Consider the following 21410-nt stretch of genomic DNA (forward strand, 5'->3'; position numbering starts at 1 on the left):
TCATGGACGAGGAATACCAGATCCTTTTACACCACATTGTTTCTGGTCTCACTGTTGAACTAATAATTTCCATTTTGGTGTGGACTTGGTAGGCTGTATCTCTAATTAGCCCAAAGACTAATTGCCGAGGCTAATTGTACTACAGCTCCCTACTTTCCATCTTCCTCATTATTTGAATAGTAATGTTATATTTATAGTGTTCCATTCCTTTGAGTTACTGCGCAATTTCGGGCACCATGCTTATTGGAATAAAACGCGTAATTTTCCACTGTGCCTTTTGTTCATCTAAATATTACCCCAGAAAGGTAACAAATGCCCTTTTTGGACAGCTTAATTACTTACATTTTACAAGAGCTACATTAAACACACCTAAGAAACCAATGTGATGTAAAATAAAAAAGTTTCTATTAACAGAAAGGAAAATAAAATCACTGTGCCCAAATTTAAAATGTGGCAAAAACAGGTTAGATATTAATGTGCATGTTTAACTAATTTAAGTTCTCCTTTCAATAAAACATGATATATTTCCAAATAAAAAAATGTGCCAGAGATTCACTATGTTGTCCTTGGCCTTGAACTAAGTCCAAGGCATGTTGCTGTAACTGAATGGACAAACCCATATGCATTTGACACCAGGGTCTCAGGTTTCATCGCATTGGCACTGTCAAGTTGTAGCATTCTGCTTTTCATCCCCAGTCAACTCGCTGGAGAAGAGGCCTCAACCGTAGCTCACTGGCAGCTAACCCGTTCGAGTGCATTATGGAACAGGGGAGCATGGCGGGTGGGAGAGCAGGTGAATGAGCTCGGAGGGAATCAGGACATCCAATCTCCAGAATGGAATAGAGTAACTGAAAAAGGGTGACTGCAATGATATCTGGTGAATCTTTGGAATTCATTGCCACATACGGCTATGGAAGCCAAGTCGTTGGGTATTTTTAAAGTGGAAATTGCTAGGTTCCATGGTTAGTAAGGGTGTCAAATGTTACGGGGAGAAGGCAGGAGAATGGTGTTGAGAAGGAAAGCAATGATAGAATGCCAAATCTAGTTCGATGGGCCAAATGGCCTAATTCTGCTCCTATGACTTATGAACATATAAGGATGGCAAAAAGACACCAGCGACAGCAAATGCTGGAATCTTGAACAAAATCCAAAGTGCTGGGGGGTCAGGCAGTATCCATGGAGAGAATGGATAAACAGTGTTTCAGGTCAGGACCTTTCTTTGGACTGGCGACATCTCGGACCGGGACCCTTGGATAGTGAAAATGCAGTTTCAAAATGCACATTTCAAAAATGTAGATCAAAACTGTGATTCCCAATAAACTGAATTTTGAAATGTTTGAGTCATAGTCATAGAGCTATGCATCACAGAAATGGGCCCATCGGCCAAAGTCAACAATGCTGAACATGATGCCACTCTATGCTAACCACATTGCCTGTATTAAGCCAACGTCTCTCTATTTATTTCCCATTGCAAATTCAATTGCCTTTTACACATTGATAAACTATATCTAACTCTACCATCTCCTCTGACAGCTCATTCCATATCAGCACAGCACTCAGACATTCCTCTAAAATCTCTTACGTTTTCCCCCTTCAGCCCAACTCATTCATGCTGACCAAGATGCCCCATCTACGCTCGGCACGTTTTGCCCATATTTCTGTAAACCTTTCGTACCCATGTACCCGTCCAAGTGTCGATGGTACCTGCCTCAACTACCTCCTCTGGCAGCTTGTTCCATATACCCACCAACTTTTGAGTGAAAAAGTTGACCCTCAGGTTCCTATTAAATCTTTCCAAGAAAGCCTGCCCAACCTCTCCCTATAACTCAGGCCCCTGCTTAACTTCTCTTCCTTATTCACAATACACACATGGAAAATACCACAAGGGAGGAATTTAAAAATCAACAGCAAACTTGGGTTTTAAGTTCTAAAATCATATTGGCATTAAGGGGCAAGAGTCTGTTATGCACCTTGTGCTCATTAAACCCTTGGGTCGTGCACTCCCAGATGAAGCTTAAATCTCACTGCTAATTGGGTATCACTGAACATAGTGATTTTCCAAGGAAAATATGGTTCTTGATTCTCCACTGGTTCTCCACTGGGAGTGATTTGTTTCGTATTTAGTATTTCTCGATGCTTTGAGTGATAATGGTGCAGCAGGAGAGTAGCTGCCTTACAGTGCCAGAAACCAGTGCTGGGTGCCAGGGGTTATGGGGAGAAGGCAGGAGAATGGGGTTAGGAGGGAGAGATAGATCAGCCACGATTGAATGGTGGTAGACTTGATGGGCTGAATGGCCTAATTCTGCTCCTGTCACTTATGATCCTATCTCCCAGGTTCAATCCTGACTACCGGTACTTTCTGTACGGAATTTGTATGTTCTCCACATGACCTGGGTTTTCAAAAATGTTTGACGATTTCTAAATTCTTTTCATTGTTTTAATTACTCTTTCTGTGAACACTTCAGACCATATTTGGGCAGGTCAGTCCAAGGATATTACATTTTGTTTGTTATTTTTGTGGGCACGGTTACGCAACATTGATAAGTACCATGTTGCGTAACCGTAAAGACTTGAAATGGCATTGAAAAGCATACTGCAGAAAAAGTGTGCAACACTCTGACCAAGTCCACATGGGAAGAGAGTGTGCTGCTTTTATCAAGTTCCTTCCTACCCTGTAGAAGTGCAGATGCTAGTTTATACCAAAGATAGACACAAAGTGCTGGAGGAACTCAGCGGGTCAGACAGCATCTCTGAAGAAAAATGATGGGTGGCGTTTCCGGTCCTGATCCAAAACATCATCCATCCTTTTTCTCCAGAGATGCTGCCTGACCCACTGAGTTACTCCACCATTTTGTGTCTATACTTCCTACCCTGCATTGCTGTACATACACGGAGAAGATAGATGGTGTTGATGTTTAGTTACACCCATTATTGTTTTTAATACAGAGTCACGGATTTGAACAGCACAGTGACATGCCCTTTGACCCAACTCGCTCATGGCATCCCTGACCATCCAAGCTTGCCCCATTTGTCCACGTTGGCCTTTATCTCTCTAAACCTTTCCTATCCATGTACCTGTCCAAGTGTCCTTTAACTGGGTGGCCCAGTGGTGCAGCGGTAGAGTTACTGCCTTACAATGCCAGAGACCCGGGTTCGATCCTGGCCATACGGAGTTGCACGTTCTGCCTGTGACTGTGTGTGTTTTCTACCACATTCGAAAGACATACAGGTTTGTAGATTATTTGTCTTCTGTAATTGTAAAATGTGTCCCTCGTTTGTACGGATAGTGCAAGTGTACTGGTGATCGCTGGTCAGCGCGGATGAAGGGCCGAGCGGCCTGTTTCCATGCTGAATGTCTAAAGTAAAGTCTAAAGTTTAAATTGTTTTTATAATATCTGCCTGAACTGGCATCTGGCAGCTTATTTCATACGACCACCACCTTTTCATTTACCCACAATCTAGGTGATGAATAATCTGATCCACGTCCAAAATCATGAAAGATGTACCTGAGAAAACTTATTGCCTGGAAAACCTTTACCCATTTCTTAAGTAAAACAGCTATTGGAATTTTTAAAGCATTATTACTTTGAGTCGTTACTGAACTGTGTTAAAAGGCAGCTTTCCTCTTGACTGGAATGTATTATTGAGTAGCATTGGCTTTTCCATTTGGCTATTTTGAAGGAAAACAAAAGCCAGCAAATGGGAACAAGATAATATCAGTTAATGGTGCCACTATAACTGCTATTGTACCACGAAAGGGGGACACACAAGGCGATGCTGAAGTCTTGAGCAAAACACAAAGTGCTGGTGGAACTCAGTGGGTCAGGCAGCTTCTGTGGAAGGAATGGAGAGGCGATTTTTCAGTTTTGGTTTCCCTTCCACAGAGAGGCAGCATGGTGGAGCAGCAGGTAGACCTGCTGTTTCTCAGCACCAGAGATTCGTGTTCGATCCTGACCTCGGGTGCTGTCTGTGTGGAGTTTGCACATTCTCCCTGTGGCCGCATGGGTTTTCCCCGGGAGGTCCGGTTTCCTCCCACATCCCAAAGACATGCGGCTTTGTAGGTTAATTGTCCTCTGTAAATTGCCCCTAGTGAGTAGTGAATAGATGAGAAGTGGGATGACATAGAACTAGTGTGAATGGGTTATCAATAGTCGCTGTGGACTCGGTGGGAGCGGGATTGAACCTGGGTCACTGATGCCGTGAGGCAATGGCTCCACCAACTCTGCCACTATGCTGCCTAATCTTGACCCATGTTAACACCACAGTGTCCCCCTGTGAAAGCTCATTGGTTGGTATGGACTCGTTGGGCTGAAGGACCTGTTTCCACATTGCATCTCTAAACTATCCTATCTCATGTACAAGCAAATGTCCAGCGGAGGGGCATGGGGCCCATCCACATATGATATGTTCAACCTGCGCTTAACCTTGTCTAGGATTGGAAGAAGGCACGAGTTGGCCCGATAATCTTTCCATATAAGCCCCTTCTCTTATCATCTCCCCCACCTGACTCTTCTCACTCCACATCAGCAGTGTAATGGGTGATCAAAGCAAGGAAACAGTATATTTGTCAGCGCAGACGGTGACAGTATAAAAAAAGAAATCAGTATACTTGTCCAAATCTTGCAACATACTGAAGCCAGATGGTGCATTGAATCAAACACCAATTAATTACAGCAACAACAAAAAAAATCAGATTCTGTACAAGTGCACAGCTGTTGTAAGAATCCTACATATTTCAACTGTCCTTTGCTAATATTAGAAACATAGAAAAATAGGTGCAGGAGTAAGTCATTTGGCCCTTCGAGCCAGCACTACCATTCAATATGATCATGGCTGATCATCTAAAATTAGTACCTCGTTCCTGCTTTTTCCCCATATCCTTTGATTCCTTTAGCCCCAAGAGCTAAATTTAACTCTCTCTTGAAAAGATCCAGTGAATTGGCCTCCACTGCCTTCTGTGGCAGATAATTCCACAGATTCACAACTCTCTGGGTGAAAATGTTTTTCTTCATCTCAGTCCTAAATGGCCTACCCCTTATTCTTAAACAGTGTGACCCCTGGTTCCGGACTCCCCCAACATCGGGAACATTTTTCCTGTCCAATCCTCCAATATTGAGATAACATGCATTCTTGCAAAGGAATGAAGTCCAACAGCTTCTAAGAAATTGCCCTAAGCAGAAAAACATTAATCTCTGCTTTACACAAGAATGCTCGAATTTAGTTCACTTTTCCACAGAAAGCAGCCCAACAGTATCCTTGAAGGAGTAGGATAAATTGAATAATCTCCATCTTATTACATAAGCCTGTAAAAGTCTAACACACTATTGATTATCTGTAAGTAATGATGCAAGGCGTGAGATAGTGTTGTTAAATTATTCACATTTACAAAATTACTAAACATGTTGAATTTTAAACAATTCTGCACTGGTTACAGTTCCTGTCCAATGATTGTAGCCAATCGATTTCTTTGATGTATAAACAGTAAAATATTAAAGCATTGCAGTTAGCAAGTTAGTTTAGTTTAGTTAAGTTAGGTTTAGTTGTAGTTTAGTTTATTGTCAAGTGTAAGGCAAGGCAAGGCAACTTTATTTATATAGCACATTTCAAACACGAGGCAGACTCAAAGTGCTTCACATAAAAACATGTCATACAATAAAATGAAATAATAAAATTAAATAAAATCGAAGAATTAAAAGAAAAGAAAAGCAAAATTAAAAATGCATTATAAAAAGTGCAAAAGTTAAAAGTGCAATGTAGTTAAGATTTAGCTAAAGTAAACATATAAGTTTTCAGTCTTGTTTTAAAAGTAGTCAAAGTTGAGGCAAGTCTTAAATCTTCAGGAAGTTTATTCCAGCTATTTGTTGCATAGTAACTAAATCCTGCTTTCCCATGTTTTGTATTTACTCTGGGAATCATTAACAGATTGGTTTCAGAAGATCTTAGCGGTCTAGAAGGCTTATATAGTGGAAGCATGTCAGTGATATACTTCGGTCCTAAACCATGTAATGATTTATAGGTGAGCAGCAGGATTTTGAAATCAATTCTCTGACATACAGGGAGCCAATGTAAGGATTTAAGAATTGGTGTAATGCGTTCAAATTTTTTGGTCTTTGTTAGAACTCTAGCAACAGCGTTCTGAACAAGCTGTAGCTGCCTGACAGTTTTTTTCGGAAGACCTGCAAGGAGACCGTTACAATAATCTAGCCTACTAATAATAAAGGCATGTACAAGTTTTTCTAAGTCTTGAGCTGACATGAGTCCTCTGAAACTTGCTATGTTTTTGAGGTGATAGTAGGCTGATTTTGTTACTGATTTGATGTGACTGTCGAAATGTAAATCTGAATCCATAATAACCCCAAGATTTCTGGCTTTGTTTGAAGTTTTCAGGGACAGAGAGTGAAGGTGTTGGGTTACTTTAAGCCTTTCTTTTTTTAGCACCAAAAACAATTATCTCCGGTTTGTCCTTATTTAGTTGGAGGAAATTTTGGCACATCCAGTCTTTGACTTGCTCAATGCACTGGCACAGCAGATCTATGGGGCGATAGTCATTTGGTGATAGCGTTACATAGATTTGAGTGTCATCGGCATAGCAGTGGTGGTCAATATTATTATTTCGCATGATTTGCCCTAGTGGGAGGATGTAGTTGAATAAAGAGGGCCCTAAGATCGAACCTTGCGGGACTCCACACGTCACGTTGGTTGGTTCTGATAGAAAGTCGCCAATGGAAACAAAATAGTTCCTATCTTGTAGATATGACCTGAACCAACTTAAGACTGTGCCTGAAAGCCCCACCCATTTTTCCAACCTGTCCAAAAGTATTGAGTGATCAACAGTGTCGAATGCAGCACTGAGGTCTAATAGCATTAATATTGAAACTTTGCCAGAGTCTGTGTTAAGATGGATGTCATTTACAACTTTAATAAGGGCGGTCTCGGTGCTATGAAGAGGTCGAAATCTTGACTGGAAGTTGTCGTAGCAGCCAGTTGTACCGGGGTACAGTGAGAAACTTTTGTTGTGTGCTATCGAGACAGCAGAAAGACTGCATGTTTATAATCGAGCTATCTACAGTGTACAGATACAGGATAAAGGATATAATGTTTAATGCAAGATAAAATCCAGTCAAGTCTGATTACAGATAGTCCGACGGTCTCCAATGAGGTAGGTCGTTGGTAGCTCTCCAACTGGCAAGAAACTGAGCACTACACACATGACACTGATTCTGCCTACCACAAAACTACAGACATTGCCTGTGCTTGTATCTGACCGACTTCGATTGGCTGAACGTCATCGGGTGGCGTCGCGAGCGTGTTCGTCCTTTCAACTTTTTTTGTGTTTTAGTTTGTTTTAGTGTGGGGGGAATAGGGGGAAACCGTTTTCAGTCACTTACCTCGACGGAGATGCGACTTTTCTCTTTGTCGCATCTTCGCCCCCATCACGGACTAACAACTGGATTGGTGCGGCCTTTCTCGGAGACAGGCCCAGAGTTTCAGCAGCAGGCGCGGCGGAACTTTAACATCGCAGAGTGGGGCGATCCCATGTCGGGGATCGGCAGAAGATGTACTCCGACCACCGGCCTGCGGACTATAACCATGAAGCCGTGGTCTGCGGAGCTTCTAGACGCGTGTGTGATGTGAACTTTCCATCGCGGAGCCTGGGATCCCTTGCCGGGGATTGCCAGAAAAGGTGCTCTGACCGCCTGCCTGCAACGCAGATATTGTAAAGCCCTCAGCTAATTCAATCTTCTATATTGTGACAGTGGCACTGTGGGTTGAGCAACTGCCTCACGATGCCAGGGACCTGGGTTCAACCCTGACCTTGGGTGCTGTCTGTACCTGGAGTTTCCAAGTTCTCACTTTAACTGCATGAGTTTCCTCCAGGTGCCCCGGTTTCCTTTCCAAGGACATGCAGGTTTGCAGGTTAATTGGCCCTCTCTTAATTGCCCCCTAAGTAGGATAACTTAGAACTAGTGGGAACAGGTGATCAATGGTCAGCATGGACTCAGTGGGTGGTAGGGCCTATTTCAATGCTGTATATTTCAATTCAATTCAATCCAATTCGATATAATCCTATTTCATTTCATTCAATTACATTCAAATTCATTTTAGTTTTGATACAGCTTGGAAACCGGCCCTTCGGCCCATGGAATCTGCGCTGACCAACAACCTGTATACTAGTTATATCCTACACATGAGGGACAATTTACAGAACCCAATTAACCTGCAAATCTGCACGTTTTTGGAAAGTGGGAGAAACCCAGAGCACCCAGAGAAAACCCACATGGTCACAGGGAGAACGTGCAAACTTCATACAGACAACACCCATGGTCAGAATTAAACCCGGGTCTCTGGCGCTGTAAGGCAGCAACTCTACTGCTGTGCTACTTTGCCACCCGATTCAATAATAATTCAATTCAATTCTATAACAGCACATTCTTTTCAATTCCAAATATGATTTCAACTATTTTTTTATGCAGGATGAAGATCTCATACTTTGTTGTTCCCAATGGTGGTTATCAATGTTGAAACTCTTCAGGGAAGATCTAAGAGACTTTGAATCTCTTTGTCTACCACTTTCTATCATTTGCCCTCGGTCAATTCTCCGTGAAATACACCACTGATTTTCCAGCACCCTTGGTTCCAGTGCCTTTCTGGTTTATCTTTCTGGTTTGCTGGACCAGCAGAGGTCACAGCCTCCGGGAGGAGTCCAACGGTGCCTGAATGGTCCGCCTGGGCAGCCAAGGACCCACGATACCAGCCCGCAAAGATGGCCTCGGAAGTCGGCTATGGGAACGGATCTGCCTACTCCGGCCAAGATCAGGCGCCTCACCCAGCCTTGGCGCCACATTTTCATGTAGGCATTTTTTTTGGGGGGGGGGGGGATCGGATTTCAAGTGTACTCTCCTAATTTTGTCCGGATTAAAGTGCCAGACTACCAGTTGCCAAAAAAAAAAAATCGCTGGTGGTGCTATAGCTGCATTGGTACTCAGTCACCCAACATTCTTTGTACAAAGAACTGCAGGTGCTGCTTTACTAAAGAAAAATGCAATGTTCTGGGTGTCGATTAACCATATTAGTCTGCCTTTACGCAGTTGCGGACTGGCCAGGGTGTCAGCTTGCCCGATGGCATGTGGGCCCCTGATGAAGTGATAGATAGCAAGTGGGCCCCTATTAAATGATAGCATTGTAGTTGTGGGTGGGCCCCCTTTGTCTCCTGGCAACCAATATTTTTAGACCCAGTCCGCCACTGCCTTTACTATATCTATCACCACACATAGTACGGATGCTGCACATTCCATATAAAGTCTGCCTTTGCGAAAGTCCAGTCCGGATCTTCATCCCTACCCCGAACTATTGATAACAGCACTTCACCATCTCAGTCAGACTTGATGCTGACTACGGAGACAATAACATGCAATGTTTCCTCCGCGTGTGTTACAATAAAGACTATGAGTTGTTACTCCTGTGTATGGTCATATTACACAACACTGTGGGGTAACTCACAAGGTCAGGCCACATCTGTAGAGAATATGGGCAGGTGACATTTCAGGCCGGGACCCTTCTTCAGACCCAAAACGTCACCTAGTCATGTTCTCCAGAGATCTAGTCACCTAGTCATGTTCTCCAGAGATCTGAAGAAGGGTTTACGGCTCGAAACGTTGCCTATTTCCTTTGCTCCATAGATGCTGCTGCACCCGCTGAGTTTCTCCAGCATTTTTGTCTACCTTCGATTTTCCAGCATCTGCAGTTCCTTCTTAAACACTCCAAAGATGCTACTTGACCTGCTGAGTTACTCCAGCGCTTTGTATCATTCTTCGTACATACTCTGCCTGCCTGAACTGTAATTCTTCCAGCAACGGGTAGATGGATGCTGGGGAGGATTGTCCGGGGCAGTCTTTGTACCTGGAATCTTGATTTCCTACTTGATGTGAGGTATTCCAGCCTACTTATGTGCTGTGTGACTATGAATAGGTGTGTCTTGTATCTTGTCTTGCCGCTCAACGTGAATCTATGCAGACGGGTCCTGTGGAAATAATTGAACTGTCTGGTATGTCTGCTGTACACTGCCCATGTCTCACAAGCATAGAAGATAGACATAACGTGTCAGACTGAATCTGACTGATGAAGGGTCCCGACCCAAAACATCACCCATCCTTTTTTCTCCAGAGACTTGCTGAGTTACTCCAGAATTTTGTGTGTATCTTCGGTATAAGCCAACATCTGCAGTCCCATTCTACACATTTCCTCAAGCATAGAGCGAGTTGGTAACAACACGATACACCTTCAGAGGCTTTCGACTGATCGCTATTTATTCCCACACTTGACTTCAAAGTTTCCCAGAGCAGAGCTGCCTTTTGCTTTCCTGTTTTTGACTTTGTGTACTGAGGTACAGTGAAAAACATTTGTTGCATGCTATCCAGTCAGTGGAACGACTATACATGATCACAATCGAGCTTTTCGCAGTGTACAGATACATGATATAGGGAATAACATTTAATACAAGGTAGTCCAGTAAAGTTCAATTAAGTCTAGATGGTTTAATTGCCTGATGGCAGCTGGGAAGAAACTGTCCCTGAATCTGGAGGTATGCGTTTTCACACTTCTGTACCTCTTGCTTGAAGGGAGATGGAAGAAAAGGGAGTGACCGGGTGAAACTGGTCCTTGGTTAGGCTGGTTGCCTTGCCTAGGGTTTGCTTCTGTGAATGGGGTGTTTGGTGCATACATTTCTGTTTTCTCTGTGCTAATTGTGAGGCCAAAGCTGCCCCAGTTACTGGCAACACAAAATTGCTGGAGAAACTCAGCGGGTGCAGCAGCATCTATGGAGCGGAGGAAATAGGCGTCGTTTCGGGCCGAAACCCTTCTTCAGATCTTCCAGCATCTGCAGTTCCTTCTTGAACAACCAGTTACTGGCAAAATTGATTGCGGCTGGAATCTTGAACAAAACTCAAAGTGCTGGAGGAGCTCAGTGGGTCAGGCAACATCTGTGGAGGGAATGGGCAGACGATGATTCAGGCCAGGACACTTCGAATTGAGATGCGATTCGGGGATCGACTCTGGTAGAAAAGAAGCTATGGTTCATGTACAAAGAACGAATCTCAAAATCATTTTTTAATTTGTATTTATGTAAAATACAACGCCAGAAATGTCGTTATATAACAGTCACGACAAATGAGACGTATACATCTGTATACTTTAAATAACACTAAAAGCAAAGACATCGTCTGTAGACTTACGCAACCCCGCGTAATGCAACACCGTGACTTTCCAGTGTGAGAGAGGACTGTTCTCATCAAATCAACGAGCTGAATGTAAAAGGTTGGAGTTTAAAATTAAGGTGTATCATACACATGTATTATACACACTTTGCAACTCATTCTGAACAGACACTGACTATCGACAGGTGCCGTGGGTTTGGTTTCCTGCATAATCAATGCAACCCCCCCCTGCAATAAATCACATGCAACAAGTGCAATTCAATACAATTCCTGCATCCAGTTTCCAAGCCTTTGGCTAGGATGACTATTAACAGCTGTCGCAGGGTCTTTTAAATGCATCCCTCCTGCAATAAATCACATGCAACAATTCCTGCAGTAAGTATCCAAGCATCCGCCCGCAGCGTGGGAGAGGAGAGGATGATTGACAGGTCCCCCGGACTCTCTCGCAGGAGGCAATGCCAGGAAGCATGACGTATCCCCGGAACTGCATGGGGGAGGGGGAAACTGTCTGATGTCACTGCGGCAGAGGGAGGGTGACGGTCAATGGCGCGTGCGCAATGGCCTGACGTCACTACGGCCGCAAGAAGAGTAAGGTGGGGGAGGGGAGGCTCGAAAACCGGCGGTTGCGCATGCGCTGTTGGGGTAGGCATGGAATCGGTCACGCGGGCGCGGGACGCGCGTTGCCTGACGTCACGGGAGAGGGCAATGAGCTTGGAGTTGCAGCGCTGGCAGCTGCCTGTCGGGGGCGCGCTTTGCTGGGCGCGGGGACGCGCACCGCTTGACGTCAGTGTGGGGGGGGGTGGGGAAGCTGGAGCGCGGGCGGCTGTCAGAGGCGCGCACGGGCGGGTTGCTGTCGTCGTCGCCGCTCCGGCGCGGCCGTCTCTCCCCTCCCTCAGCAACCATGGCGGAGCTCGGCTGCAGGTCGTGACTGGTGGCGCGCACTTAGCACTTGTTTTAAACAAGGCGAAAGGAAAAAAAGAATAAGCAACCTTTTAATTTATTCTCTACATTAATTATTTAGTTACCTCCCCTCTCCTTCGCTTGCTCGCTCGGCTGGGCCTGACCTCCGCCGCCCCGGGTCTCTGCACCATGTCAGGAGTCAGGCCGCACTACTACCGGCAGGAGTTGAACAAGACCATCTGGGAAGTGCCCGAGCGATACCAGAGCCTCTCGCCCGTCGGTTCCGGCGCCTATGGCTCCGTCTGGTACGTGTCTTCGCTTGCTTGTTTTAAACATTTATTTACTTCTCGCACTAGTTGCACAAGGAGGAAAGTTGTTAAAAAAAAAACATTTTTTTGCAACAGCAATAGGTTCTACTTTGCAACCTCACTAGGCCCAGAAATGTGTCCTTACTGTTTGCATTTTTGACCCCCGAAATATGTCCTTAGTGTCTGTATTCGCCCTCTGAAATGTCCTTAGTGTTTGCATTTTGCCCCCTGAAATGTATTCTTAGTGTTTGTAGTTTGCCCACCCTAAAAATGTCCTCGGTGTTTGCATTTTTGCCCAAGAAATGTGTCGTTAGTCTTTGCATTTTGCACCCCCCGAATTATTTTGCATTGTACCCCCCACCCCCCCTCCGAAACGCCGTCGGTGTTTACATTTTGCCCCTGACATGCCCTCGGCGTTTGCAATTTTGGCCCCAAAATATTTCCTTAGTGTTTGCTTTTTTGGCGTGTTTAGTTTAGATTTGTGCATGCTCTATACCGATGACCATTTTGCAAACAGTCATTGCATTAAGCGAAGGTTGTTATCAACTCCCTCCGTTCTAAATGAAAGAAGGTCGGAAGTAGGTTGCTCGGGAACATGTTGCAAAATAAATCGGGTTCTCCTGGTCTAATGACTGCTTCAAGTCATGTTGCAACAATAGCGCGAAGTAACCAGATGCTGGCCAGAGTATGTAGTTTCTTTCGTGATTGAATCGGAGATGTGATCCAAAAGCAGGTTAAACTTTCAAAGACAACACTACAAAGGTTTGTGATATTGCCCCGAACCCGGCTGCATTAATTTGGACAATCAAGCATTAAAGTGATTTTATTTTTCCTTGTTACTTCTTGACACTCTTGACTCTCTCAATGCTTTATTTCTTAGTAGAATTGAATAGCATTAACATTTTCTTTCTTGGGAATCAAATTGTAATCTGCTGGTTATCAATGATTTAGCTTATTAAAATGTTTCCCTTTTTTTTGGGAAAGCACCTACATTGTTTGACGGTGGTTTGTAATTTGCTTGGTTTGTGTTTGGCAAGACTCGTTTTTGTACCTGGTGTTTTCTGTAGGTTTCGTTAATTGCTTTGCTCATCCGTGCCAAAAAACTGCTGTATATAATTCTCTACTTAGCCTGAACTGTTGCAAGAACAAGACTGAATCTCGTTATATGATGGTACAGTAGATGTGTACTAATTTCAACAAATTTAAGTAAAAAGTCTTGCTTGTGGATCTGGAACTTGAACACAAAGTTAGGGTGGAGTAAGACTGCAGAGGAACTTGTAAATAAGGCGGAGGATGTCTTTAGGGATATGGAGCTCATTTAAAGAGATTAAAGAAAAATGTATTTTATTCATGTGTGTGGTGTGCAGCAACTCGAAGAGCTCAATCAATAGACAACACTGATGGGGAGAGGATCCCCGCACACCCCACCCCCACATTGTTGATCAGCTTCTGCCAGATTGGTTGTGCTACCTGATAAATTGAACCTATGTTTTGAACAGGCAAAATTGGTTCACATAATTAAGTTTTACATTGAGGAATCCTGCTGATGCCAATGAATGCTGTGACAAAGTTGCACAAATGGTGTGACAAAGTTGCACAAATATATTATTATTTACATTAGTACATACCCTACAATACAGTTGGACAGTAGTCAAAGCAAAGTAAAACAGAATGGGAATGTGAAACAATGCTGACAAGTGCATGATAGGTGACGCAGCATCTGTGGAGATGAAAACGTTTGTTAATGCTTCTAGTCGGCGAGCTGTTCTGATGAAAGGTCTGTTTTTTCAGCAAAGATTTTGCCAGACCTGTTGAGTATTATATAATTGGACACATTTGTTCATTACAGTAATGAGTAGAAACACTTTAACAGGCTGGGTAATAAAATAAGATATGGAATGGCAATTGGGTGTGCTTTTAAAGCCTGTACTTTTTTTAAAGCTTTCAACTACTATTTGGAGGTTGTTCATCGGAAATGTGAAGTTAAGGTGAGAAGGTGCAAGTATGGTGAATAACCAATTCAGAAGATTTAAAAAATGTACATATTTAAATATAAAATAAAGCCGATTTTGTCAAGGCAGCACTTTGAGACGGTAATCCACGCCTTTGTTACCACCCGGCTGGATTACTGCAATGCACTGTATCTGGGGGTTAGTCGGTCCTCCATCGCCCGTCTCCAGATGGTACAGAATGCAGCTGTTCGTCTCTTGACTGGCACACGAAAGCATGATCATGTTTCTCACCTTTTGGCCTCTCTCCACTGGCTGCCTATTCAGTATAGGATTCGTTTTAAAATTCTTTTATTTACTTTTAAATCCCTAAGTGGTCTTGCCCCGTCCTACCTATCTGAGCTTCTTCACCCTTATTCGCCCTCCCGCTCTCTCAGGTCAGACGATCAGCTGCTCCTGATTGAGCCAAAGACTAAGCGGAAGCTCAGAGGGGACCGTGCCTTTGCTGTGTCGGCTCCGAGATTGTGGAATGAATTGCCTCTGCACGTTAAACAGGCCCCTTCTCTAGCTGTTTTTAAATCACTCCTGAAGACATATCTATTCTCCATGGCCTTTGTAGACCAGTGAGGTGTTGAATTGTTTATTAACTTTATTTGCTTGGTTTTGCTGCGTTGTTCGTACTTGTGTTTTATGTTTTTTTTTTAATTTATTGTTTGGATTTTTGTATGTAATTTATGCGCCTCGTGTTAGTTGTATGTTCTGTTGTTCTGCCTGTTTTATGATGTCTTGCTTGTTTTCTTTTTTCTGTACAGCACTTTGGTCAGCTTTGGTTGTTTTTAAGGTGCTTAACAAATAAAGTTATTATTATTATTATTATTATATTCAAGACCCTAATTTTTATCAATTTGGATATTTGAGGAAGTTCTTAACCTCTGCAGCATTGCTAAATGTGAAATGTTGAATCGTGAAATATTTTAATTTATCAATGCCGCAGGGTTTAAGAATATCAACATTTATAAAACTTAAAATTGATGATAAAATATTGGTGGGCCATTCAATTTGCTTTATTTTTATGAACAAATTGTTTTGTATGCAAATTCATTTGTTTTGAATGCTTTTATCAAATGATTGAAGAAACATACCATAGTCAATGATTACTGCTGTTTATCACAGTAAGTAAATAAGCAGCAATTAATGGTCACGTTTTCACATGATAGTTGCAGTTTGTTTCCTGTGGCGTAATGTTAGTACACCAGATTTATGTATTCAATTCCGAAAAACCACATGATCTTGAGATAATCCAGTAAGACCCTATTTAAAAATTTGCAGTTGTTGGATTACGCAATACATCTGCTCGTGTTAATTCATTTTCATACTTGCTAACAAGCTGATGCCAGTCATTTCATAAACAATATTGAGATGGAATCTTTTTTCAGATACTGCTAATAAGTCTTTCCAATTTATCCAATGTTATAACTATTTAAAAAAAATTCTATAAGAAAAAGTTATCTTAGTTTAAGCACCAATTTGCAATTTTTTTTTCCCGATTTTATATAATGGCTGTTATAATCCTCCAACTATAGTTCATGAGATGCAAGGAACTGAAGATGCTGGAATCTTAAGCAAAAACACAGTGCTGGAGTAACAACAGATCAGGCAGCATCTGTGGAGGGAATGGAGAGGTGACGTTTCAGGCACCTTGTGCGATGCCAAACAGCTTTACATTTACACAGTGTCATTAAAGCAGGTGTTCCAATGTGTCATGTAAATAGAATACCAAAGCGCAGTGTAAATGGGGGCACTCGGAAAGATGAATTTTGGAGTGTATTTAAAAGTAAGGATGTGAACAGACTTGGCAGAGTATGAATGGCTCAAGGAATATTATCTTTGAATGAGAAGCAAAGAACAAATGGGATAGTGCATGACAGAATGTAGCGCTGAGCTTTGGACGAGTTGGAAAAAAGTGGCGTATCAGAGACCAATATCGAAAACGTTAGTGGAGCCAAATCTGGAAATGCAAAAAGGATTTTTGGTAATGCCAAGTGTATACATTGAAGAAGGCTGGAAATAATAAAAAAAAAATTTGCTAGGATACAAATTTGCTTCTGTGAATGGCAAAGTCTGCTTTGAACTGGTATATGAAACAAGCAAGTGAAATTTATATTGGCTTAATATATTTTTTTAAGTTTCCATCGATGTGCTAATGGCACTCCTTGGACTTTTTATTTAAAAAAATATTTTCCTGTTTCATCTGTTTATCCACACATCAAAAAGGATAATGATGCTTGTAGTGTTCAAGATGATGGTCCTATTCCAGAGGCTACCATAGATTAGGCAGTTGCATTAATGCAATGCAGGGTGAATGCAGTACTACATTGATAGATGCTTTTTTTCACGCTTATTGTGTGCTCAGCCTCTGCAGAACGATTTGGACAATTTTTGTGAAAGTTCTCCCAGGTGAGTCAGTGTTGCCAGTAGATTCTCTGATCATCTTCTTTACCTTGCGAGCTCTGATGTGGAAATGTGCCGTTACACTTCCTATATTGCATCAGTAATTATACTGCAGAAGTTTTGTGATGTACTGACATCATGAAAAGTACAATGGAAGTGTAAGTACCTAATTAGTTTAAATTATTCTTAAATGTATATATTTGGATGACTGAAAATCTGTATTCGTGTAGGGCTGATTTGATTCACCTTTTTACCAATAAGAACCTGCATGATGTCAGTGCAGACCAATGTAATCCTGCTCTATCTGCAAATGGGTTTAGTTTAGCTTTTAGTTTAGAGATACAGCGTGGAAACAGGCCCTTTGGCCCACTGAATCTCAATCGACCAGCGATCCCCACACATTAACACACACACACACACATTAACACACACACACACACACACACACACACACACACACACACACACACACACACACACACACACACACACACACACTCAGCCAATTAACCTACAGACCTGTCCATGAGGTCACGGGGAGAATGTACAAACTCCGTACAGACAGCACCCATCGCCAAATCGAACCCTGGTCTCTGGCACTACAAGCACTGTGCCGCCTGGTTAAATCTAGAGAATTCAGTTAAAACTATTCAAACCCATTTTTTTGGGTTGAACATTGCATACTTCAGGCTGTTATCATTGACTACAGCTTCGAGTTCAGACCCATTATACCCTCTAAACGTAGCAAATTCAGGGAACTGAATCTTTGCTCATCCCTACGCAATTGGATCCTCGACTTCCTCATCGGCAAACCTCAATCAGTACATTAGAACAATAACTTCCTCAATGACATCAGCAAAGGGGTATCTTAAAGCTGCGTGCTTTCTTTATACCCATGACTGTGGCCAGACACTGCTCCAATGCCATCTTTCAGATCGTCGATTATACCATTGTTGTTAGAAGAGATAGAGGACAGGCGGGAGACTAATAATCTGATTGAATGGTACCACAACGTTAGCAAGACCAAGGAGCTGATTGTTGACTTCAGGAATGAAAAGCTGAGGATGCACTTCGAAGGCATTTAATAAAAGCATTTATATTTAATTGGGCGAAATGACTGACCTTGATTTAATTCTCATCTTTTATGTCATCCTAGATTTTTGTGTGTAATAGGGGGGTTGCACGTAAGGTCACTGGGTCATAGGTTCTTGACGCACGGAGCCACTCAATCCATCTGGAGGACATCCGTAACTTCCGGTATATGTTATTAATGCAAGAAACGCGTACTTTCCTACATGTTAAAAAACGCCAAAATGTTGAATTTTTGCGCTGTAAAAAAATTGTGGAAGTTGGGGTAAGTGTGAGAGACATGCATCCAACTTCAAAATTTGAGTAAAGAGAAGCAAGAGCTGAAGGGATTTCAACAGCTAAAGTGCTTGGCGAACATTGGCTGTGCAGATATCGGAATTAAAAATATTGGGAATTATCGCGTTTGCTCACTGCATTTCATCAACAGTAAGGCATTATTTGTGTTTTTTCTTGATTCCTTTGGTATCTAAAAAGCCTCAGTGATAAATCTGGCTGTAAATTTTTCTTCAGATGCATTTTCATTTCGTATGTTAAAAACCCACTTGAGAACCATGGGCGATTTAAAAATTTACAGCCGGATTTATCACTTCTGAAACTTTTTAGATGCCAAAGGAATCGAGAAAAAACACAAATAATGCCCTAGTTGATGAAATGCAGTGAGCAAATGGCCAATGTTCGCTAAGCACTCTGGCTATTATTGTCCCTTCAGCAATCGCTTCTATCTACTGTCATTTCTCCTCACTTTTGGAATTCTGAAGTAGGCTAAATGTCTCTCACGCTTATCCCGATTTCCATAATTATTTACAGCGCAAAAATCGACAATTTTGGCGTGTTTTAACGGGCCCACTACGATGGGAACAATGATAAGTGCTTACCTGCAGTTCATCACGTTTACTCCAGTTGGAGTAGCGTAGCAACAGTACGGGTCATGGGTCGTGACCCGACTGCCGTGAAACCTCCCTAAGGGCCTGTTTCCACGCTAATCCACTGTACCCTCATCTGGATAAGAGTGTTGTGAACTGAAATCATATTTGACACACATTATTTGACACACATAATGGATATAGGGGCCATATGTTTGTCCAATAGTCAATAGTCTATTTAATTGTCATTTGGACCCCTGGAGGTCCAAATGAAATGCCGTTTCTGCAGCCATACGTTACACACAAATAGACCCCAGACACAACATAATTACATTTTACATAAACATCCATCACATAGCTGTGATGGAAGGCCAAAAAAACTTATCTCTCCACTGCACTCCCCCCCCCCCCCCCAATGTCAGAGTCAAAGTCAAAGCTGGCGATGGCGATTGTCCCGCGGCCATTAAAGCCACGCCGGGTGGTGCGAGGTCGCACACCGGGTCTTGGTGTTAAAGACCCCGGCGTGCGCTCGCACAGTCCCGCAGCCATTCCAAGCCGCGCGGGGCAGTGATGTAGGCCCTGCTCCAGGAGCTCTTCAACCCCGCAACTCGGGCGGGGGAAGTCGCCGTTGCAGGAGCCCCGAAAAGCGGTCTCCCTCCAGGGATCCGCGGGCTCCCGGTGCCGCCGTCCGCAGACCCGCAGCAGCAGCCTCCGAATCAGCAGCAGCAGCCTCCGACTCTCCGGTAGCAGCAGCAGCGGCAGCGGCAGCGCTCCTCCACTGCTCCACCCGCTCCGGTCTCGGCCAGCTCCGCGACGGTGAGGTAAGTCGGCACCAGAGTCCCCGGCTTCTTCCTGTTGGAGGCCGCTCCTCGTTGCGGCCCCAACGACAACCGAGTCCCGACGAGAAAAGGTCGGGTCTCCAGTGCAGGGAGAGATTCAAAAGTTTCCCCCACCCCCCCACACACACACCCCAACATAAAATAACAAAAACTACATAAAAACACAGACAAAAAATAATAAAAACGCGGACAGGCTGCAGAGGCCGCTGCTGACCAGAGTCGCGCCGCCTACCGCCTGGTCACGTCCTGCTCTGCCATCCTCCAAACTTCATGTGTTCCTTTTGCTACATTGAGTATCTGGAAATAAATGCTAAGGTTCATGGATTTATAGTGGGGTTAATAGTAGTGGTAGCCCTGGTTTTTCACAACTGTGCTATTGTTACTCGTGTAATGTTGCTACAATGTGTTTTAGCTGCAGAATGGTCTGGGATAACACACAATTTTTACCTTTTTGTAAAAATAAACCTGTGCTTAGTTGTGAAGATTATAATTGGTCCATTTTAGTAACACTATCTACACATAGAATTTAAATAAATCACATTTGCACCATTTAGCATATTGCATTTGAGTTTATACTTTCAAAGCACATGATCCCTTGACTCTCTAGCGTGTATTTTATGTCTTTAGCATAATAATATATCCATAGTTCTTTGGCACATTATCAAACATAATTTGCCTGTAAATCACACAATGATATAAAAGGACAGGTGTGAGAGGCAAGTTTAAAAACAGAGGTAACTTCAGAGTTTGGCACCATATCAGCAGATAATTTGACTTTCAGTGGAACAGTAAAAGTCCGGAAGAAATCAAGACTGGCACCTTAAAAAATAAAAAATAAAATAAAAAAAAGTAGCACATGCTTTAAAAGGTTCCAAAGAGTTTTAAATCCATGGTATTCTTTGAAGTGGTCACTGGTGTAATGTAGGACTGAATATGGGCAAATTGTAAACTGTAAGCAACTATAACGAGTAACATGATGACTTTTTCCAAGTCATTAAAAATCGCTTGGAGTAATTTTCCTGCTTTCCTTCAAAGTAGTCTTTGGAATTTTTTTGCAAGTAGTTGAGAGAGCAGACAATACTTGTAATAAATGTCTTAAATTATATGACTGCATGTTTGATAGTGTAGTACTCATTCAGAATATGTTGTCATTTTTAACAAAATGTTTTGAGATGACATGGAGAACAGGATTTGAAAGATCTTTGGTGGGGAGCGTTGTGGGTTGTTGTCAAACAGAGGAGTGATTTGAAAGTGTTGGGGATAAACTCGGGGTTCGAAAATAAGTTTATAAGAATTTAAAAATCAACTAATTGATAGACTCGATTTGTCAGCTGAAAGTAGGTGAACAATACAGGCTGAAAGTCAGAATATAGCAATTATTGAACAATAAACATATTACGAGAGGTACTAGACAAGGCAGTATCTATGGAGGAAAATGGACCAGTGACGTTTGTGTCAGGGTCCAGTCTGCATAGTTGCAGTGAGGCGGCAGCTGGTGCAGGGAGACAAAGGTGAACAGAGTGGGGTCTAACTTATGTGGTTGCCTGTGGGAGACACCTGCAGAGAATGAGGACTGAGTGGTGGCCGGGTGAGGCGAGGGGTGAAGGTTCACGGGTCAATAATCGAGCAGTCTGGCGTAGGCCACCGGAGATCCTGAAGCAGCCTGCGGCTTGTTTAGATTGTGCATCGCTCCAGGGGGCCGAGCGTGGGGATCGGATACGGCCTGCAAGAACACGGACAGTGGAGGACGCCAACAACTTGGCTTAGCCAGGCCAAATCTGCAACACTGCCTGGACAG

General features: G+C 43.0%; 1 protein-coding gene across 3 annotated transcripts in view; it reads left to right on the top strand.

The window, feature by feature from the left end:
- The first annotated feature begins 12018 nt into the window (after positions 1–12018).
- Positions 12019–21410, top strand: part of LOC129708685 (mitogen-activated protein kinase 14) — a 50383-nt gene continuing 40991 nt past the window's right edge. Inside the window, exon 1 of one of the 3 annotated variants that reach the window (XM_055654609.1) lies at positions 12019–12418. In XM_055654609.1, the coding sequence (XP_055510584.1) occupies positions 12303–12418 (116 nt within the window). In that variant the 5' untranslated portion in view covers positions 12019–12302. The remainder of the gene's footprint in view (positions 12419–21410) is intronic. The other 2 variants (XM_055654608.1, XM_055654607.1) reach the window with 2 other exon arrangements.

The sequence above is a fragment of the Leucoraja erinacea genome, chromosome 24, assembly GCF_028641065.1.
Source record: "Leucoraja erinacea ecotype New England chromosome 24, Leri_hhj_1, whole genome shotgun sequence".
Taxonomy (NCBI): Eukaryota; Metazoa; Chordata; class Chondrichthyes; order Rajiformes; family Rajidae; genus Leucoraja; species Leucoraja erinaceus.